Source organism: Lepisma saccharinum, chromosome 7 (genome assembly GCF_977018435.1).
Source record: "Lepisma saccharinum chromosome 7, izLepSacc3.1, whole genome shotgun sequence".
Classification (NCBI taxonomy): Eukaryota; Metazoa; Arthropoda; class Insecta; order Zygentoma; family Lepismatidae; genus Lepisma; species Lepisma saccharinum.
This window is the reverse complement of record NC_139235.1, coordinates 90019011-90034879: the sequence shown is the minus strand read 5'-3', so window position 1 is coordinate 90034879 and position 15869 is coordinate 90019011. Positions and strand designations below refer to the sequence as shown.

General features: G+C 38.2%; 2 protein-coding genes across 4 annotated transcripts in view; one reads left to right on the top strand and one right to left on the bottom strand.

Annotated features, from left to right (window-relative positions):
• LOC145990336 (RUS family member 1) overlaps nucleotides 1-1193 on the bottom strand; it is a 40777-nt gene extending 39584 nt beyond the window's left edge. The window contains exon 1 of the mRNA XM_083126028.1: nucleotides 887-1193. Coding sequence (XP_082982154.1) covers nucleotides 887-959 — 73 coding nt within the window. The 5' untranslated portion in view covers nucleotides 960-1193. The remainder of the gene's footprint in view (nucleotides 1-886) is intronic.
• A 298-nt stretch (nucleotides 1194-1491) lies between these two features.
• Nucleotides 1492-15869, top strand: part of LOC145990003 (putative cytosolic iron-sulfur protein assembly protein Ciao1) — a 50726-nt gene continuing 36348 nt past the window's right edge. Inside the window, exons 1-2 of one of the 3 annotated variants that reach the window (XM_083125586.1) lie at nucleotides 1494-1614; nucleotides 9489-10846. In XM_083125586.1, the coding sequence (XP_082981712.1) occupies nucleotides 9494-10495 (1002 nt within the window). In that variant the 5' untranslated portion in view covers nucleotides 1494-1614; nucleotides 9489-9493 and the 3' untranslated portion in view covers nucleotides 10496-10846. Of the gene's footprint in view, nucleotides 1615-1726; nucleotides 1809-9488; nucleotides 10847-15869 lie in introns of those variants that run through there. The other 2 variants (XM_083125585.1, XM_083125584.1) reach the window with 2 other exon arrangements.

Below are 15869 nucleotides of genomic sequence, written 5' to 3'. Positions count from 1 at the left end.
TACTTACCAATTATGTATTGCGGAACATAGTGGAAGGTGCCAATATGCTTTTTGCACGAAAACAAACACTTTTTCTGCTAAAATAAACCATTTTCCTTAATGCTACGGAAAGCACGTCACGGTGCGATATCGCTTGCTTTGCGAATTGTAACACTTCTTTTGTTTTCGAATATCAATGTTTCCAACTCTATTGTGCATGAAAGTTGTAAAAAACCGGGGATCAAAAACCATGCACGGGTAGCCCCACAAACCATTGATGTTAGCCCCAAAAATCCAAGGGTAGCCCCACAAACCATTCACGTTAGCCCCAAAAACCATCCACGGGTAGCCCCACAAACCATTGACGTTAGCCCCAAAAACCATCCACGGGTAGCCCCACGAACCATTCACACGAGGTTAGGTTAGGCCTGTTAGGTTAGGTTCCATTAGCACCCATTTCACCCCTAAATTCATCGAAAAACCATTTTCCTTTCTCGACAAAAAACCGCGCGTTTCTCGAAGAAAAAAATCGCGTTTGTCGAAAAAAATCGCGCGTTTGGAAACCCTGATTCCACTAGCGAGATCGCGTGACTTCCGACGCTAGAGCCATCTGCAGGTACATCTTGGAAACAACGGCATGATGTTGTCGATTTTCACAAAATGCGCAACATTATTACATGAAAAGTGATTATTTATTGTTCTGCTGCATTGTAGGATGAAGTTTTAGGAAGAATATATATCGACGGAGGTTGTAAACCTTGGAGAAACTCATTTCCGTAAGTAGTTTCTTGTGTAAAATTGAAGAAATGTGTCTCCGATGCATGAAACTGTTACCAAAATAAATAAATGTGTCCGACGGATAGTAAACTAGTACCATTCATACCATTATTTCATGTAAAGTCCTTACCAGGAGGCTTGACATAAAGAAAATCTGTTTCTTGCTGTCCGTACCGTTCACGGAAAATAATTTCGTGTGGCATTGTTTCTCATAAAATCAAAACGTACACACTTTCCAGATAGCCACATCATCAACTACAAGGTTGAATTCGTAATATTTTCTGATGTTACCCGACATGGTGACGCCTATGACATACACCTATATGTGAAAATACTTTTAGATATAAGCTAATATTTTTCAGTTTTTCACATAAAAAAATGTAAACACTAGACATTCACCGCACCACAACATAAACATACAACATATGTCGATTTGTCCCTCATGGAGAGAACAAATTTAATTCAGAAATTTCTGTCCGTAATGACGAAAGTTCATTATTACTACTATTTCCAGCACGCAAAATATCGAGAAGTTAATCTAACATATACACTGTGAATTGATGGAGATGTAATATATAGTGTTTAAAATTAGGAAAGATGTTGTCAGTTCTCTGTAGCTATGTTATGTGTATTGACATAGCGTATGAAATCAAACTATTTGAACTACTTAGTGCGTGAATAAATATTTATCGTTAGATGAGAGTGAAAAGGGTAATGTACACTGCACGATTGTCTCACCCGCGGCCTCGATTCATCTTCACGTCTATGATCTTCACATCGAAGGGAACGTATTTTTATTTGTTGGGTTATTTAATGAAAATAAAAATATTGTTTTGATTGATATTATAATTGTGACAGGTGAGTAAATATTTAATAAGAAGCAGTGTTAAAGGAAATCCTTAATATCCATAAAGATAAAGCTCCCTTAATAATAACTTTAATTTCCCAACAATGGTCTGTTACATAGCATGGAAATTTCATGCAGTAGTAGCACAGATTACTAGTAGTTCATCATTATTATTACTTCCAGATGCTAATTGGATTCTGTCATTGTATGGAATTGCAATTATGTAGAAAATAACTTGTATTAATGCTATTCACAGAATGTTTATAGTACTAATGCCAGTGGCATTTCTCATACAGTTTATAAATTGGTATTGAATAGAGTTGGAAGTGGTCGACAAAAAAACCGGCTTTTTTGGAAGAAAAATTAAAGGTAACAGTTTCATACATTGGAGACACATTTCTTCAATTTTACACAAGAAACTACTTACGGAAATGGGTACTAATTTACTATCCTTCGGACACATTTATTTATTTTTACAGAAGAAACTACTTACCGTAATTAGTTCCTGTAGCATTGTCGAACATCAGGAAGGTGTTTTGTGTGATTTGGGAATGTTTCAGAGCTGAAATTCATGTTGTTCGTTGAAAATTAATTCTCCGACGGAGATAGCGTTTGGCGCGTACATCTGTGTATACCATGAAGTTCGTACACCTTCATACACCATCACCTTCATACACCGTCGTGACGACTATCATGACGTGTCGTGATTGTGTTTTGTTGATATCCAGTGTTTCGAACTGCCTGCGTTTGCGACGAGAGTTAGAACTGTGGATCGAGGGTTTGGAGAATGACGTGTGGTGGGTGTGTTGTAAAGTTTGTGCCGGGTGTGGACAAACCATTGGCGCTAGCCCCACGAACCATTGGCGCGTGGATAGGTTAGTAGGGCCACGCAAAGGTTTCAATAGTGAAAAAGATAGCCCCACGAACCATTGGCGCTAGCCCCACGAACCATTGGCGCTAGCCCCACGAACCATTGGCACGTGGATAGGTTAGTAGGGCCACGCAAAAGTTTCAATAGTGAAAAAGATAGCCCCACGAACCATTGGCGCTAGCCCCACGAACCTTTGGCGCTAGCCCCACGAACCATTGGCGCGTGGATAGGTTAGTAGGGCCACGCAAAGGTTTCAATAGTGAAAAAGATAGCCCCACGAACCATTGGCGCTAGCCCCACGAACCATTGGCGCTAGCCCCACGAACCATTGGCGCTAACCCCACGAACCATTGGCACGTGGATAGGTTAGTAGGGCCACGCAAAGGTTTCAATAGTGAAAAAGATAGCCCCACGAACCATTGGCGCTAGCCCCACGAACCATTGGCACGTGGATAGGTTAGTAGGGCCACGCAAAGGTTTCAATAGTGAAAAAGATAGCCCCACGAACCATTGGCGCTAGCCCCACGAACCATTGGCGCTAGCTCCACGAACCATTGGCGCTAGCCCCACGAACCATTGGCGCGTGGATAGGTGAGTAGGGCCACGCAAAGGTTTCAATAGTTAAAAAGATAGCCCCACGAACCATTGGCGCTAGCCCCACGAACCATTGGCGCTAGCCCCACGAACCATTGGCGCTAACCCCACGAACCATTGGCACGTGGATAGGTTAGTAGGGCCACGCAAAGGTTTCAATAGTGAAAAAGATAGCCCCACGAACCATTGGCGCTAGCCCCACGAACCACTGGCGCTAGCCCCACGAACCATTGGCACGTGGATAGGTTAGTAGGGCCACGCAAAGGTTTCAATAGTTAAATAGATAGCCCCACGAACCATTGGCGCTAGCCCCACGAACCATTGGCGCGTGGATAGGTTAGTAGGGCCACGCAAAGGTTTCAATAGTTAAAAAGAGAGCCCCACGAACCATTGGCGCTAGCCCCACGAACCATTAGCGCTAGCCCCACGAACCATTGGCGCGTGGATAGGTTAGTAGGGCCACGCAAAGGTTTCAATAGTTAAAAATTGGTTTCGAAAAAAATATTCATAAATAGATCTGATTAAGTTTGTCGACGGGCATTTCGTGGGTTCCGAAGGTTGAAACACTGCATAACAATTGAAAATCGAGAAAAAACAAGGCCGATGCGTCATTCCTACGCGTTATTATTTACGAAGGTGTCCGCGCCATGTTGTGTGTGAGGCAAACGGAAAGGTAGGAGGAAGAGGTAGTCGTAATGTGAAAAATTGCTCTTACTTTCATCAAAACAACGTTAATACACCTTCAGGAATGTTCCGCGAAGCAGATACGTAAGTATCAATGTCAAAAATTGACGAAACCAAAAAAATAGAGGTGTCCGAAGGATAGTAAATTTTTACCCGGAAATGAGTTTCTTCAAGGTTTACAACATTCGTCGAGGTATTTTCTTTCATCGTGGAATATATTTGACAGGGAAGTCATGTATTTTTCAAGAGAAATATCTCACCGACGGACAATTGCTATTGCTTTCATTTGCTTGCCCTACGACAACCGGTTGCTGCGTATGTTTGATGACGTAAGCCCGTCAGTGTTTCAACCCCCCCCTTTTTTTTACTCTGCTTGCCTAACGTAACCAAACCGGTACTACTTTACTATACCTGAGACACCTGGGAATAATTTCTTTCGCACTTTTTTACATTGCTAACATACTATTCTGCATTCCGGAACACTTATTTAAGTGAAATAATTGAATTTGTTAGGAAAGTAATGTATATTTCTTACATTTACGAGTACTTACTGTTCTTGTTTATTTCCACACACAACATGGCGATAGCTTACCGTTGATCGTTCCTTGAGCCAGAAAAACCATTGACGTTAGCCTAAAAATTCACGATAGCCCCACAAACCATCACGGGGACTAGGTATGCCTACTAGGTTAGGTTAGGCCTGTTAGGTTTGGTTCCATTAGCACTCCTTTCGTTCAATTTAGCATATACGGACAATACGAGAGCGTATTGTGCTCTCATGTAGGAAGCAAATGGCGGCAGCAGCAATAGCGCGTCGGAAATAGATTTTCGTACAAAACCACATGCATTCGCATTAAAATGAATCAAAATTACATTCCCGAACATCAACAACGCTACAGAAAATGATTTGCGTAAGTACTTTCTCCTGTAAATTTGAAGAAATCTGTCTCAGGTATAGTAAAGTGTTACCACCAAACCTAACCTAACCTTATCGGAAATGGTTTGTGGGGCTATCGGTCATCTACAGTGCATAATGGTTCGTGGGGCTATCGGTTAGCTACCGTGCATAATGGTTCGTGGGGCTATTGGTCAGCTACCGTGCATAATGGTTCGTGGGGCTATCCGTCAGCTACCAGTGCATAATGTATAATTTCCACCAGTGACAAACACTATAGTAGGTATTTTTCGGTGAAGAAAGTTGAAACACTGCAACGTGAGTCAAGATGTGCCCGTCATATTGTGTGTTCTGGAAGCGAAGAAAGGAATAAAAAAAGCACTCGTAATGGGATAAATTGCGTTTATTTTCGTGTAAAAAGCATAATGGCACCTTGAACTATTTTCCGCAATACACAATTGGTAAGTATGAACCATGCTAAACACAAAATATCCGATTTTAATGTGTCTCCGATCTATGAAACTGGTACCAAATTAAATGTTAAGTATCCCCGAAACGTCTGAAATTCCTTTATTTTCTTTTTTTTGACATTGGTACTTACGTATTCTGCATTCCTAAGGATTCTTGAGGATGCCATTTTGTTTTTTTCACGGAAATAATGTATATTTTCGACGTATGAAGTAAGTTTTGTTCGTTTCTTTTTCCCTTCAGTAACATGCTAAATGGCGGCCACAGTTTCACTACCATAGTCTGCATGCAATGTTTCCACCCCACTCCACCCAAAAATACCTATGTAGCCTCACAAACCTTTGACGCATAGCCCCACAAACCATTCATACATAGCCCCACAAACCATTTCCGGTAAGGTTAGGTTAGGTAGGGTCACGTATAGGTTACAATAGTTAAAAATTGGTTTCGAAAAAAATATGCGTAGCCCCACACACCATTCTCGCATAGCCCCACGAACCATTGACACATAGCCCCACAAACAATTTGTGGAAACGTACCTTCTTCAGTTACAAAAACACGTGTTTGGAAACACTGGCTGGGATTGACTAGGATTGCGTTATCCCACACAGGCTACATCCACCTGGAAGTAAATGGATGCAAGAGCTTTCGTGCATCGGTCACACATTTTATATTGAAAAATAGATGATTTACCGGCAAAATTGAATGAACGATGCAAGAAAACACTTCCCCGAACTTCCAGAATTCTAAAGAAACTGCATTCGGTAAGTAATTTCTCTTGTAAATTTGAAGAAATATGTTTCGGGGATACTTAAATTTTACGGAAGAAAAAACTAGTTTTTCTACGGCTTTTTTCGGCTTCTTTTCACAAAAGTATCTCAAATCAATGGAAATACAGGAGTTGGCAGTATTCTTCCTGTTCCATGGTTTTCGTTTATTGCCCTACTGTAAAATGGACACTCATTTCTAAATATAAAGTACAATTTACAATATAAAATTCGTAGCTAGATATAAACAGTTTTTTTCTAGAAAGCCAGCTTTTTTGAATGGTCGTTTCTTTCCGAGTGTTATCTTTATATTTCGGTAGGCTTAGTAAATATATCTATGTAGTATAAACATATTTACATAACTAGAGTAGTTTTGTAAGTGTTTTTAATAGAACCTAATAGTATGATATGATTTTCAAAGTTTGAATTTGTTATACAAACACGTACATGAAACAAAAAGATGCCCAAATTCCTTTTGTTTTATTGAAATTTCATCATGCTATGAATGCAATTTTTACATGGTTCGAATTCGATGTACGTCTGTTAACACATACTGCGGAGTTTTAGCGATTGCTTAAGGTTTTGTTCAATATATGCTTTCGTGGTTAGGTTTGGTTCCCTTACCATTAAAATAAAGTCCCTAAATGCATTCTACTAAGGTTCCGATTTACTTCTACATTCATTCCCACGCTTCTACGATATTTACTGTTGCTTGTCGATGGAGAATATTTTGTTCATGAGAAGTGCGTAAGGTAATTTTCAAGTTGTTTTTTCAACATAAGTAATCTTTTTCCGAGTCCAAACAGTGCTCATTACTTTAAGGAAGGTTCACATTTCGTGTGACATTGATTTCCAAAATTCTACGATAATAGTATTTTGTGCTAGGAGAAATCATAAAACAATCGGAACCGTTACTGTTTGTTGCACTGGTTCTCAACCTTTGTGAGACCTAAGCCCAGTAAATTTATTTCTTAGAAGTCAATGTCCTGATCCCAACAATTTCACTCATAAATACATTTCTGATCTTTAAAGTTTATATGGAAATGAATATGCACCCTTAATTAATGTTAATGTATCAACTATGGCATAACCATAGTTCAATTATGTATGGACTTGCTGTCAAATAAAAAAATAAATATAAATTATTTGTCAACCCCTGGGTGCAACGGACCTTTTGCAAACCGGCGGTAGAAAAACACTGGCACTAAAGCTGAAGCCGATGTAAATAAGACTGGCTGCAAATGGCAAAAAAAGAAAAATCTATTTAAGAAATCTGGACTGGACCTACAGTTTGAAATGAAATGTGAAACATTCTGCCTCCACTGAGGGTTGAACCAGACCTCTTCTTAATTACAAGGCAACAGCATTACTTTATGCCACTCTAGAGTACCATTCAATATGAGAGGAACCTTCTATCAAAATGCCAGATTTTTTTCCGACAGGACTTGCATTTTGTTTTCTGTAATTTACGGGCTAAATTAAATCTTAATCTGTGATGAAGTAACTAAGAATCTTGATAAGTATAGAGAACATTCAGACCGAAGCAACACATGACAGTGGAGGTGTAACATTGAAGTGACAAGTGACATGGGCCCCTTCAGTGTATAAGCAAGCATTCACTACACATGCAGAAACAAGACTGAGACGAAACGATGTGTGTCACTGGAGCTTTCAGACAAGTCACAGATGACAAGTGACACAGTCTCCTTCAGTATAAAGCAAAGCATTCACCGTGTGTGCAAGAACAACACATTGAAGCGGCACGATGCACACCACTGAGAAAACATTATAGTTCCGAGCAACATGCAAAGTGACATGTTTAGCTTGTTGTCACACTTCGGATCAAAGGGTTGAATGGATTACTGAGGGTCTGCTTCCAAGTGACACATGTTACTTGTTGCTTCGATCTGAAAGTTCCCTGAGAAAACTGTACAGACCAAGTGGCAAGAGACACTTGCAGCTTATGTTGCGTCGGTTCGAAAGATTGCATTTACTTCTAAGGGTTGGTTTTTCAAGAGCCACATGTCCTTTCCATCTGAAAGCTCCGTTAATCAGGAAATATACATACATTCACATAAAACGTATACTTCTGCATATGTGTTTTGAACAATAAAGATTTTTAAGTGTCCCGAAACAGAATATTTTGATATTAAAATTTCTTTCATATTTTTTGACATCCAACATTTAAATTGAGACACAAACATGTAAAAGCTTGTTCTAAGTCCATTTCATGGTCAGATGTGCTCATCAGGACTACATGTTCAGTTGTAACCGTAGCTTACTCATGCCGTACGAGAAACTTACATACCGGGGGGCGACAAGCCCACACTTTTTTATCACTAAAATTCAAGAAACCATTTTATTATTAAGTCACTGCTTCTTTTGCTGATTACGTAAGCAGTTATTTATTAATTATAATAATTGCAAAAATTACTATCATTAAAAGAAATAATAACTAATTATTACATGTGTCTCACATAGGCTATATTTTATCATTCATTAAAACTCACAAAATCCATAATAATTTTTATTAATGCTTTTTTAGTTTGCAGAAGTGTATTTGTTTATTAAATATAATAATTACAATCATTACTAACTAATCATACACTGTCACTGGCATGAGTGTCTCAAATGACACACATTCAAAAATGGCACCTGATATGCCCACCAAGTGCATTTTGCCTCCTAATTACATTACATTTGCATTTTTATGAACAAAAGTAATAAAGAAATATTGGGAACATCCTAGGAAAGAATGTAATTTATTATTTTCAAACAGTTGAAAAATCTAAAAAATTGAGGTGGTGGGCCTCCGAAGGGCCCCTTCCCCCCTCCAACTCCCTGGTTCGCTAGGGTTAAAATTGTATCTTCACCAGTATACAATATGTGTCCACTGGGATTGGCCAGTATCTGTCTTTTGGCTGCTAGATGATGTAATTTTTTTTTTAGCTAGTTGTAAAATATGTCTCTACAAATCTGTAAACTCATAACAGTAACTTCAAGTGAAATAGGTTAGCTGTAATTGGTAAAAAGCCAAAAAAGCCAGCATTTTTGCAACTCTAGTATTGAAGGCTCCACCAGAGTGGTCACGGAATGAAGATTTGTGGAGAAGTGGGAATTTGTATCTGCCTAACGTGCGTAAGGACAGAAATAACTCAACATTTTTACTCTTTTAAACCAAATTTTCAATTGATTCATCCCACAAGTGGAATTTTGGATCAAATTATGTAAAAATTGTCACTTTTGATCTCATTCACGCAAAGGAAGAAGGAGTTCTTAAGTATAATTTAATTTGGGGATCTAGTAGCCTATAAATAACCATATCTGCCCTTGGCTTAAATTTTCTAGAATGGTTAACCATTTACCCTACTCAACACCAAAATTATACAATGAGTATCTGAGAAATTGTCATGAAAGTAATGCAATGATACTCTTATCAGTGAATCATTTTCTGATTTTCAACTATTTTCCTTATTAATTCTCATTTAACAAAAATTTAGCAATGTAGCATTTTCTGTCCATGTCACAGTTCATGGTTTGCAAGATATAAAAAATATTTCAAGGTCCCTTTCTTCCGAGCACTTACAATGTGTCTTTTACTTACAGTAATCATGGGACGGCTTGAATTTGTTCAGAGCTTAGTTGGTCACCAAGGCTGTGTCTGGAATGTTGCATGGAACCCACAGGGAACAGTGCTGTCATCTTGTGGTGAAGATAAAAAAATCAGACTTTGGGGGAAGGAATCCAAGAAGTGGGTTACAAAAGCTATCCTGACTGATGCACATCAACGGACAATTCGTGCAACATCATGGTCCCCTTGCGGGACATACCTTGCATCAGCAAGCTTTGATGCCACGGTCGCAGTATGGGATAAGAAAGCTGGAGAGTTTGAATGCAACGCCACTCTTGAAGGCCACGAGAACGAAGTTAAGTGTGTGGCTTGGTCCAAGTCAGGACATTATCTTTCCACTTGCAGTCGCGATAAGAGCGTATGGGTTTGGGAGGTTGCCGAGGATGACGAGTACGAGTGTGCTGCCGTTCTTAACGCTCACACGCAGGATGTGAAGAAGGTGATATGGCATCCTCATATGGATGTATTAGCGTCAGCGAGCTATGATAACACTGTTAAACTCTTCAAAGAGGATGCAGATGACTGGGTTTGTTTTGCAACATTATCATCGCATGAATCGACAGTGTGGAGCATCACATTTGACCGAACCGGCACTAGATTAGCTTCATGTAGTGACGATAGAACCGTGAAGATATGGAAAGAATATCTGCCTGGTAATTCAGAGGGCATTGCAACCACTGGAAATGATCCAACGTGGAAATGTGTTTGCACATTGTCTGGCTTTCATCCACGTGTGATCTATGACATTGCCTGGTGCCACGAAACTGAATTATTAGCTACAGCCTGTGGAGATGATGCAATTAGGATTTTCAAAGAGGCTACAGATTCTAACCCAAATGAACCAACATTTAATCTTTTGTGCACATATTACAATTCTCATACTCAAGACGTTAATTCAGTGGCCTGGAATCCAAAGATTCCGGGTTTGTTAGCATCTGGAAGTGATGATGATGATGTAAAATTGTGGCAGTTCAATGAATAATACATATCAAGATAAGAGTAAACGTGTGTTAAATTGTATGTATAGTTTATAGAGGAAATGGTATAAAATTGTTAACAGCAAACATATACATGTGTATGTATATTTCTGCAAAATAGTTCCTCAGTAGAAAGTGATACAGAAGATTGTCATCATTGTAAGATGGAAAGGGTCAAACTACATAAATCGATCACGTATTTTCACATATGCCTGTTGCACACTGCGTAAATAATGATTTTGTTTTAGCTTATTTGCATTATGCAAACATTAACTGGTCCAAGGGTTCTGAGCAATGAGCTTAACTGAACCTTAAAAATGTCACATATTGATGAGGTAAAGGTAAAGCTATCCCCTGTGCATTGCACCATGCCATGGAGGCACATTGGGGGTGTGGAGGTTGGTCTCTACACATTCTCGAACTCCCTCAAACTATAGATGCTGTGGTCAGAACCATGCACATAGTTTGAGCTGTTTTCGGAAACAGTCAGTGGTTGAGAATTATTCCATTGTTTATGTTGCATGACCTAAGAATTCATAGAAATCAGAAACAATGAAATGTGTGTGAGTCAATTAATGTAACCTTTTTTTGTGCAACAATGGTTTATGCTAAATTAGATTTTTAAGTCCTGTTTAAGCACAGAAAGCTAATCAGGACTGTTCCTCCACTTAGTATTGAACCCAGGACCCCTTGATCACAAGGTGATGCCATTACCACTCAGCCACTGCGGAGGCCCTTTTTGTTAAAATTATTTTTTTGCAAAAAGTTTCCTCATGGAAGCCAACATGCTCAAATATATTATCTAAGTAAAAGTTATAAAATGTGTGATCTCTGATATGGATTTTATAAATTCTGAGTAAATAAAATATCTGGTTTATGTACTTTGACCTGATCATGAATTTCTTATAGTATGTATTACAACTGCTGCTTTTTTGTGTCCATTTGTGTCAAGAAATTATTTGCACAAAAATACTGTTCATACTTACTTGACTAGTTCCTTATTTAGTTTGTGTGTTTATATCTATATTTTGATATTTTACATGCAAAAGAAGAAGGAATGAAAGTACTTTACATTTATGATTCACTTTTGCTCTGTAATTCAACACATTCTTCTCTGGAAGCATTTCAATAATCATAATGGTTAAAATGTTTCACTGTACTAAGTACAATCTGATGCTCCGAATGCTTGCTGTAAGAGGTTGGAGAGAATAAAATATAATTATTACATTGTAATTGAGTTTGTGATAGCAATGTTTGACCTACCTTGCAACATGAATGCAGGTAAAACTTCAAATTCAACCTTTTATACCTTTCTCAGTGGTGGAATTTACTGGTGAGTTCAAAGAGGAAGGAGTTTTACTCATCATACCAAAATGTCCTCATACTGAAAACCTTTCTATTATTTTGGTAAGGTGGGGTGTAAGGGGTGACCCTTCCACATAGTACACCAAATTGTCAAACTCACTTCCACTCAATTTGTCAACCTCACTTTTGCATGTAGTACACCCAATTGTCAACCTCACTTCTACATAGTACACCCAATTGTCAACCTCACTTCCACATAGTACACCCAAATATCAACCTCACTTTCACATAGTACACCCAAATGTCAACCTCACTTCCATATAGTACACACAAACGTCAACCTCACTTCCACTTAGTACACACAAACGTCAACCTCATTTCCACGTAGTACACCCAATTGTCAACCTCACTTCCACATAGTACACCCAAACGTCAACCTCACTTCCACTTAGTACACACAAACGTCAACCTCATTTCCACGTAGTACACCCAATTGTCAACCTCACTTCCACATAGTACACCCAAATGTCAACCTCACTTCCACATAGTACACCCAAATGTCAACCTCACTTCCACATAGTACACCAAATTGTCAACCTCATTTCCACATAGTACAACCAAATGTCAACCTCACTTGTCACCCTCACTTCCACATAGTACACCCAATTGTCAACTTCACTTCTACATAGTACACCCAAATGTCAACTTCACTTCAACATAGTACACCCAATTGTCAACCTCACTTCCACTTCGTACACCCAATTGTCAACCTCACTTCCACATAGTACAACCAAATGTCAACCTCACTTGTCACCCTCACTTCCACATAGTACACCCAATTGTCAACTTCACTTCCACATAGTACACCCAAATGTCAACCTCACTTCGACATAGTACACCCTATTTGTCAACCTCACTTCCACTTAGTACACCCAATTGTCAACCTCACTTCCACATAGTACACCCAAATGTCAACATAGTTAACCGTGTACTGCATTTTGCAGACTAAGGAGGCTCTGATGTCTGAGTTTTGTCCTTATGTGTGCTGAGTGCCCCTTTACAACCTCAGTCCATTTTTTTAAAATAAGCCTTATCAATAAAAACACACCGTTACACTGTTGACAAGAAAATCTTGTACTTGATGATACGAATGAGTGATTTGGTTTATTTTACTTCGCTTTTGTACCACTTTTAGCTAATCGCAAAGATGAGGATGAGTGATGATACAATGCAATGGATGAAGGGACAATCACAAACACCCATTCTCAGTCCAAGATTCGAATCAGGGACCCCTGGCATCACTCTGCTAACCACTTTTGCCACGAAGGCCGACTTGATGATACAAGTGCAAGTCAGATATTGCGCATTGCGTAAGTTTATGGTATGTAGCACTGTTTGTGGAGCCTTAGTTGATTGGTGATTGTAAAACTGAGAATTTTATAAAATACCACAAATTTAATATGTTGATAAGCAGGGAACGAATTTGTATGTAGTAAAAATGTGCTAAATATGTAAATACGCATTTAGTTATTTTCACGAAAATATGGAGTTAATAATGGACTTAAAATTGTATCAATTGATCTATTTAAAGAAAGAATAAAACACTACAGTCTACACAACATGGATGTCCACAGGATATTTTCCATGGAGGATCAAGCAAAGTATTTTTTCCAAGGGGGGAAGGCAAACAAGATGCATTTTACCCCATGATAGTATTGTCCTCTCAAAAAACATTGCTTCAGTTATCATGTTCCTGCAACACGCTTGCAATAATTAACCTATATTAGTGTGATTGAAATGATAATATACGTGGGAAATATGTCATTTTTCATTGACTTTCACTTCCCCGCCCCCCCCTCCCCATGCCAGATATTCATGCTACACGACCTACATATAATACAGTCTCGGCATTGTAACTATTGCCGTGACTGTCTTGAAGAGAAACCAAAAGCAAATCCCATACACGTTCCACAAGATCATTGCTTATGGCGCTGTTATCGTGCATGCAACTAGTAGCAAGGGTGGGTTTAGCAATGGGTTGTTCGACCTTGAATTCACTTCTAATGTTTGAAACAACCAGGAGACGATGCTTGAGCCCTCGTTTCTATGCTGACAACAATTGTAAATAAACAGGAATTTCAAGTTTTTTACAGTAGCAAAAGCAAACAATTGAGATGTGTATTTAAAATAAAATGGAAAAGTCATAAACTTTTGTTTGTTTAACGTAGCTTCGGACATCAGTTATTCGCGAGAAATTCACCCAACTCTTTCAGTCACATAAGGAGTTATTGCTTAAATATGGAGTATATGTTGAGAAATTTTCTGAAATATGGAAATATGTAAAAATAACTAAAACGTTATAAAATGTGAACCAAAACCTAATTTATGTACAAATATGAAAAATAAAAGGTGAATTTTTCTAGTCTACATGCCATGGTGTGCACAGATAATACAAAATATAACTGATTTCAACTTCATACATAAATATGTATTTACATATGAATCCGTTCCCTGTTGATAAGTATTTAACTGCATGCAAGAGAACCAAGGTCAGTTCTCATGGTCAGGGAAAATATTGTGATTATTAGAGCCCAGACGTTTGGCAAAATGCCTCTTTTTATCTACTGCATATATTGATAAAAATTTTCCGGATATACGGTTCTTATGTTGTTTTGAATGTTTTGGAAACGTTTTCATTTTGCCTATTTTGACTATTTGGGACCCCACTGCCTATTTTTAATTATAATGCCTTTTTTTTTGCCTTTTTCAATGAAATTTGACATTTTTTTAAAAAGAAATGTGTGTATAAATTATTTTTCTCCCAAGAAACGTTGTTGGCATTTATTTTTCTTCCGTGTATTATGTGAATAATTTTCGCCTTATTTAAGTAATATTGAACTCACGCATGTTTCAACATTGCTGAAGGAGAAAAGTGTGAGAAAAAAGTGTTTCATGCTGAGTCAGGATATTGCCTTTCGGTTAACATTTCTTGTGCATGATTGACTGGTGAAGTGGACAGGTTGATTTCGAAAATATTTCTGAAATCTCCCTCTCGAACCCGAAAATTTCAGGAAGTTGCGATTGAGCTTAGTTTACCTCAGCAACCAGTCTTGACGAGATAGGGAACCTGGATATCAGCAGCTATGTATTATGCTAACAACCTTCAAAAAATCAGTGAGGTGATCGATGCTCTTCCAGAAAATGAAGCGGCTTCAATTCGTGAAGTGAAAAAACTCCTGTGCTATTCAAGTTTACTTTTGCACATTATGGTGCATTGCCAGAGACAATTACAATTATAGCATCCATGAAAACCTTCGAGGAATCTATGCAGCAGATGATGGAAGTGCCAGGAGAAAAGGGGTCAGCTGTTGCGGAAAAGTGCTAACGGGTAGTGAGTGCAAATTAGGACTTGAAACAATTGAAAACAATTTGTGATATTCTAAAAGGTGAAAATGCTGTTACCAAAATGAGTCCAGCTACATTAGCTTGTTATATGTATGCTCCAATAACTTCTGTCGAAGTAGAAAGATCATTTTCTATTATGAAAAACATTCTCTCTGACAGACGACTATCAATGAATGTTGAGAACTTAAAAAGCACCTTGTAGTTATGTGCAATCAAGATGGAGAAAATTGAAATGTTCTTCCCAATGTAGATTTTAACATTTTGCCAGAAATTATGGATGAAAGTAAGCGACTTCTAAATGTGCCTTTTTTCGGTTTATTTTGCCTTTTTTTTTTTTCATTTTTAGTGCCTATTTGCCACATTATAAATGCCTTTTTGCCTGCCTATTTTAACGAAAATAAATGCCTGAACTTCCGGGCTCTAGTGATTATGTTATATTAGTATCAGCCAATAACAATGGTATTGGATTAGAAAGAATCAGTTTTAATTTAATCAGCAATATTTTTCAGAGTTGGGATTTTGCCGGATCTGCAAATATGCATAACACTTTTGTGGAGTCAAAATATCCTGGAAATTATGCAAATTTTTAATAATTTTTGAAACTGCATTGCAGTGAGAATTTATGTGAAATTATGAATATTTTTAAAGCAAAACTCTAGTAGATCAATG